Source organism: Neolamprologus multifasciatus, chromosome 10, assembly GCF_963576455.1.
Source record: "Neolamprologus multifasciatus chromosome 10, fNeoMul1.2, whole genome shotgun sequence".
NCBI lineage: Eukaryota > Metazoa > Chordata > Actinopteri > Cichliformes > Cichlidae > Neolamprologus > Neolamprologus multifasciatus.
Window position 1 is genome coordinate 6993496 of NC_140448.1, and position 6527 is coordinate 7000022.

At 35.5% G+C, this 6527-nt stretch overlaps 1 protein-coding gene across 1 annotated transcript; it reads left to right on the plus strand.

Moving 5' to 3' along the window:
- The first annotated feature begins 486 nt into the window (after nucleotides 1–486).
- LOC146509490 (uncharacterized) lies at nucleotides 487–5145 on the plus strand. The gene is made up of 6 exons (XM_085175264.1): nucleotides 487–579; nucleotides 730–829; nucleotides 948–1205; nucleotides 1297–1483; nucleotides 1647–1774; nucleotides 1859–5145. The coding sequence occupies exons 3-6, from the start codon at nucleotides 1083–1085 to the stop codon at nucleotides 2237–2239; spliced, it is 819 nt and encodes a 272-aa protein (XP_085031390.1). The 5' UTR covers nucleotides 487–579; nucleotides 730–829; nucleotides 948–1082; the 3' UTR covers nucleotides 2240–5145.
- Nucleotides 5146–6527: the final 1382 nt, after the last annotated feature.

A 6527-nucleotide genomic window follows, 5' to 3' on the forward strand; every position in this document is an offset into this window, starting at 1 on the left:
ACAGTTATTACAACCAGCAGGCAGTATAAACTTGATAAAGTATCCAAAATATCCAGGATTCAGTTTGTAATGTTTTATTTTAGTAGTTTGAACTTAAGATGACAGTGTTTGTATTTGTAGTGAGTTAACTTGATGTTAACTAATGATGGTATTGACACAAGTTACCTTTTTCCATTTTGGTTAGCAGACTATTCAGTGTGTTAAACTAAAGATGAACAAAATACTGACTCCCTAGTGCTAAGTTAGATCAGACAAACGGTAAAAGTACTAGTAATTATTTTAGTTTTGTATTGAGGAATATATTTCATGTAGGTGAAATACTCATTTAGTACAGAGCTTAAAAACTACAGCCAAAGGGCTGAAACACCTTGTTACACTGAAAAAAAAAGTAACATACAGTGTAAGAAATAACAATGCAAGGCTGTTTTACTGGTATTTATGGGACTGTTTTAATATTCACATTTTCTGTTTACAGTAGTTCGATGAAGAGCACTGACTATAAGAAATTACTGTCTACAGGAAGCATGCCAGAGGAATTGTAACCTTTTTCCCTTACCTCAGTACTCCAAAAATGGCTATGTAAGTAGCTCATAGTAATAACTGATACAACCAAAATCACGTTTAAACATTTTAATTCCTGCTAAAATGTATGTCCTTATCAACTGTTCATTGTTACATAACTTATTTTGTTTATTCATTTATCAGTGTTTGTACATGTCACTCTCCAAGGAACATTATTATGATGGCGAGAGTGGCACTGGGTACTTGGCCTGGAGGATTAAAGCCATACAGAGATGCACTGCTAAAGGGAAGCGATTATTATCTGGAGGTAACATTTATAATTCAGTGGAAATACATAATACAGTTCCACATTGTGGTTCTTTATTAATAATAGTTATTAAATGTTGTTATTAGTTTTTGATAAAGCTGTATTTCATATTGTCTAGCACCAGGAGATGAATCATCGAGTGAAGACCAGTGTGGCGGACCAACTGTCAGACGAGAGTTGCAGTTTGTTACAGAGAAGGTGCTGAGTGAGGATGAGTGCAAGGAAGCAATCTCTCTGATGAAACATTCAGCTGATGAAGACAGTCAAGAAGAAGATGAAGTTGACATTTGTTTATCGACACAGCATGGTCCTTGACCTCCTGCTGTCAAGCAACATACTGTCTGTTTCTCCACGTTTCAAAGATATCAAAGGCTTGGTGAATATTTGTCATTACTTTGACAATGTAAACACACTTTAATATTTTGTAGATAGCAGATATAATTCTCTATTCTCTATCCCTGTTACAGATCGAACAGGATTTTGTACTGATGTTTGGTGAGGATGTATTAGGCAGGTTGCTGGAGAGGTGGCCAACAACATTCAAAAGAAAGATTATCCAACAAGGCAGAAAGCTTCCTTCTACCAGTGACCTGGAAGAACTCTTGCTGGCAGCTGACTTACCTGAGGATGGCACTGAAGTTAATGCTGACATTGGTGAGCTGTTGTTTCTTTGATTAGCACATTCATAGCATATATAATGTTTGTCACAGAACCGTTATCCTTTTTGTCTTTTGGGTCTACTCAAACATTTTATCAATGCATTGAAATATATTGTTGATGATGATTCAACTTTATTAAAAACAAATATTTTTTTCAGGCTGGGACAGTGACCTCTCAGCAATTCTATTGCTATTACATCTGATTCCACCATCTGGTCAGGGTCAGAAGAGACCAGGAAAGGTGTCAGCTTCTCAAGCAGAAAGGCATCTTGTGGTCTTCAAGAAGGTTTGTGTTTTTCTGTTTTTATGGTATGAATTACCAGTTTAAGAAAACTTGATTCTTATTGCTTGTCTGTATTTGTCTTTTCAGACTGGAACAAATATCCAAGAGCACCTTGATGCCATCACTACCAGCACTCAACCCTATCTCCTGGCTGTTGGGGTGAAAAAGAATGACATCCACCGGTTCTTCATTATTCTTGACAAGAATGCCATACCATGCAAGTCTACCTCTTCACTTGGTGCTTTTGATGAACTGTTTAAAGCACATTTTGTGTTTGGCACATCTTACAACACTATGCTTCACAACATGTACACGTTCATTCAAACCACAGGTTTTAGAAAACACCAACAGGCTGACACTGATGTTAATCTACAGCCTGATGTGACAGTTAAAGAAGTTAGAACTACAGGGGAGGTGATGTCAACTAATGTAGAAGAAACACCCACAACATCTGAAAAGGTCAAATAAGAGCACTTTGGATATGTGTGCCTCTGCTGTTGCACAGCTCAGGGCAGCTGGATTAAGCCAATCTACTGTGAACAGTTTTGTCTCCTCAATGGAGGAAGTGTTTTTTGAGATTCATACTCAGGCTAAAGATGCAGCCTTACAGAGCATACCTGTACAGGACACCACAAGTAAAAATAAATATAATAGTAATAAAATAAAGCATTGGGAGTGCTTTAGCCTGGAAAGATTAGCTTTAGGACCAGGAAAGATGGTGACACTTGGAGAGCTGGAAGAAGGTCCAGAAATTGCTTGGAGCTGTGTTGTCTACCAGTTTGTTTTCAGCTAAGTGGATAATAACACATGGTACAGAGTACCGCCCTGACTTCATCATCTGTACAGATGTAGTCTGAGAGTCCGGTGTTTTGTAAGATCAAAAAGTGTTGTTGGAAGATTACATTGTATTGCTCTGCAGATGGAAAACTGATGGAACTGATGGAAACCCTGTGTTTTGATGACCATTATCATGCATTTAGGGTCAGACTGCATCCCAATATGGTGCTGAAGGTGTTGAACATAAATGAGCTGTGTTGCTTCTTCAAATGAAGTATGGCATTTCAGATTCCTCCCTGTATGTCGTTCCATATTGCCGTTTTATGCCAAACTAAATTCATTGTTTTAAAGTGTTTTATACACTACATGAGATGTTTTTATATTTTGAGCCTGACATAAAAATAAAGCTGTTAAATGTATTATCTAGTTGTGGTTTTTGCGTACTTGTTTTATATGTAAAAGCATTATTAAAAACCAGGTTTTCATGCTGCAAAACAGTGAATTGTGTGTAAAGGTAACACTACAGGAAGAGTTTTAGTAACACTACTTGGTGTAAAATTAATTACAAATTTTACTCTATGAGAGGTAATTTTTCACTAGAGACTAGTGTATGAATAACACAGTATAGAGTAACATCAACTCCCATCAGAGTTCTTTGAACCTCCAGTGTTAATTTCAAATAACTCAATTCAGTGTTAAAAATCAGTGGGATTTTACTCAAATAGAGTTAATTTATCACTATGATAGAGTAAATAATATGACACTACTAGTAGTGTTAAGTTGATTTAACACTATGCGGTGTTACTCAGTGTTAAATTTTTACTCTATTTAGAGTTAAACTTACTCTAAAATTTTAACACTATAGAAAGAGTTCATTTAACACCAATTCCAAATGGGACCAAATAGACTTGGAAACAGTGTTAAATTTAACTCTTTAAGTGTTAGTTTGACACTGCAAATTTTACTGTGTAGTAAACTGCTGCAGGTGTTCTGTCAGCCTGTGGTGACAAGTGTGCTGTTCTATGCTGCTTGGAGAGGAAGGATCAGAAAAGGCATGCAAAAAGACTGGACAAACTAGTGAGAAAAGTTGGCTCTGTAATTGGAGTCATACTGGAAACACTGGGGAAGGTGTTGGAGAGATGCAATCTAAATATGTTAGAAGCCATCCTGAATAACCCCAATCACGAATAACTTTATGGAACAAAAACATCCCATCATTACAAGAAGACTCTACTCTCTATAACGTAAAACAGACAGATGCAGAAAATAATTTGCCCCCACATATTTTTAACTCAAATAAATATAGCAGATGAGTTATGTCAGACATGAATTTCTCATTGGAATCAGTAATTATTGTTACTCAGGTCATTCACAAGAAAAGAAAAGAAAGAAATCCATTCTGGGTTTTTATCCGTTAATTAGTTCATTTCCCTTCAGTCAAAACAAAACAAAGCAAAAAAATCACACACACAAAAACTCCAACCAGGAAGCAAAACAAGTATGAATCCCACCCAGTACTCCATAATTCTGTCATGGTCTGCAGAAGCAGACTGTGAAGGAGGACCCAAGTGCAGACACAGAAGGAGACAGAAACGAGTTTAAACAAAAGGAGAGCCATTCATTATGGCTGATTAAACATGAAATACAAAACGAGGCAAAACGAGGGAATGTTAGGGTGCCTGTTAGGGTGCCTGGGTCATCAACCCAGAGTTTTCAGTTTTACAATATTATTGAACTTTGATTTTGCCATTATTTATCATTTCTAGTCTTTTGGTTTCTTTGTTAGAGTTGTCTGCCTTCTGGTTTCAGTCTCTGTGTTCAATGGTTGCTCTGTCTCCCCTGTCAGCTGTATCCCCTTGTCAATTCCATGTGTCTATGTTTCCTGTTTTACTTTGAAAGTCCGTGTCTCATGTTAATGTGTCTGTGTTTGCTTCCCTTGTCTCGTTAGTCCTGATTTGTCCCAGCTGTGTTTCCCTCCAGTCTCCCATTCCCTGATTGCTCTCTCTGTGTATTTAAGTCCTGTGTTTTCTTTTGTCTGTGTCACGATCTCCCTCATCCCACACTGCATGCGAGAAACTACAATGAGGAAACATGAACATGACCTTTTATTGATTGATTTATTGATTAGCATTCAAATATCTCAGTGAATACAGAATAAAGATTACCACAAAGCAAGAAAGCACGAGACAAGGCTAATCAAAAGGTATTGGCTGAAGAATATGCTTATTACACCAACCCTTTTAACAACAGATCTTTTTAAGCATGCAGCTCATGTACACAGGGCTCGAAGCAAAGAATAAAGCAAAACAAAGCAAACAAACAAACAAAAAAAACTTTCCACCTCACATGAGTAACTACATTAAATTAAATTTCATAAAAATAATCAACGCAAAACAATCAATAGTTTCAGTATTATTATTTTTTCTCTTTTCATTCTTGATTTATATATTTTTCTAATACTCTATTTTTAAACATGTTTTTAAACAAGGAAAATGAACTCCACCTTTTTAAATCACTGTCATAACTATTCCACAAGTTAACTCCTCTAACAGAAACACATCTCTGCTTTATGTTTGTCCTTATCTTGTTTTTTTTTTTTTTTAAACAAATCTGATCCCCTTAAGTCACATTGACTCTCTGACTTCAAACAGCTTCTGAGTACTGTGGCAAAGCAAGTTATTTTGTGCTTTATACATTTTCTGTGCCATTTTATATTCAACTAAATCATAAAATTTCAGGGTATTCAGATTAATAAACAAAATGTTATTTGTTTCTATATAGTTTGATTCATTTATAATTCTTATAGCTCTTTCTTGTAACTTGAAAATAGGAAGAGTATTTGTTTTATATGCATTAGCCCATATCTCTAGACAGTAAGTCATATATGGAAGCAACAGAGAAAAATAAAGTGTGTATAATGATTTTTTGTTCAGGACATGCTTTGTTTTGTAGAGAATGGTTTTTGACATCGTTGTTTTCACATGGTTTATATGAGACTTCCAGCTCAGCTTATCATCAATCATCACTCCAATAAATGTATTTTCGTACACTCTTTCATACATTTTTCATTTGTCTAGTGCCAAATGAATAAGTTATAAATAAGTTATTGTCTTATAAATAAGTTATTGTCTTTATATTTAACAATAACTTATTTATATCAAACTAGTTTTTTAATATATTTAACTCCTTTTCCGCTGTAGTCAGAAGCTGTTCTAGGTTTTTACCTGAGCAATACAGAGTGGTGTCATCAGCAAACAATACACATTTTAGCAGTTTGGAAACACTACATAAATCATTTATATATAATATGAATAATTTAGGTCCCAGCACAGAGCCCTGAGGAACCACACAAGTTACCTTCAACTTCTTAGATTTTACATTATTGATTTCGACATATTGATATCTGTCATCCAGGTAACTTTTCATCCATATCATGCCATATCTCTCTAGTTTATGATCAATTTTATCAAACGCCTTTTTTAAGTCTATAAAAACACCAACAGTATATTCCTTATTATCTATAGCATTAGATATCCCTTCTACAACTTCCATCACTGCCATCGAAGTGGACCTTTTCGCTCTAAATCCATATTGGTTATCGCTTAGGAGATTATGCATCTCAATATATTTATCAAGTGTATTAACAAATAACTTCTCTAAAATTTTTGAACCTGAACAGAATCATGAAATCTTTAACCTTACATGACAAAGATGGACTGAAAACACACTGACTAAATACACACAGGAATTGATCAGGGGAAGTGGAAACACATGGAGAAACAGCTGACAGGAATGAACATAATGAACCCACAGGGGAAGTAAAACAAAACACGTTGAACATGGAAACACACAACTCTTCAAAATAAAACAGGAAACACTGAGAGATATAGACATGACAACACAAACTTGACAATATGGAACACACAGACATAAAACACATGACAGACTGGGGAGACACGGAACACAAGAAAGGACACAT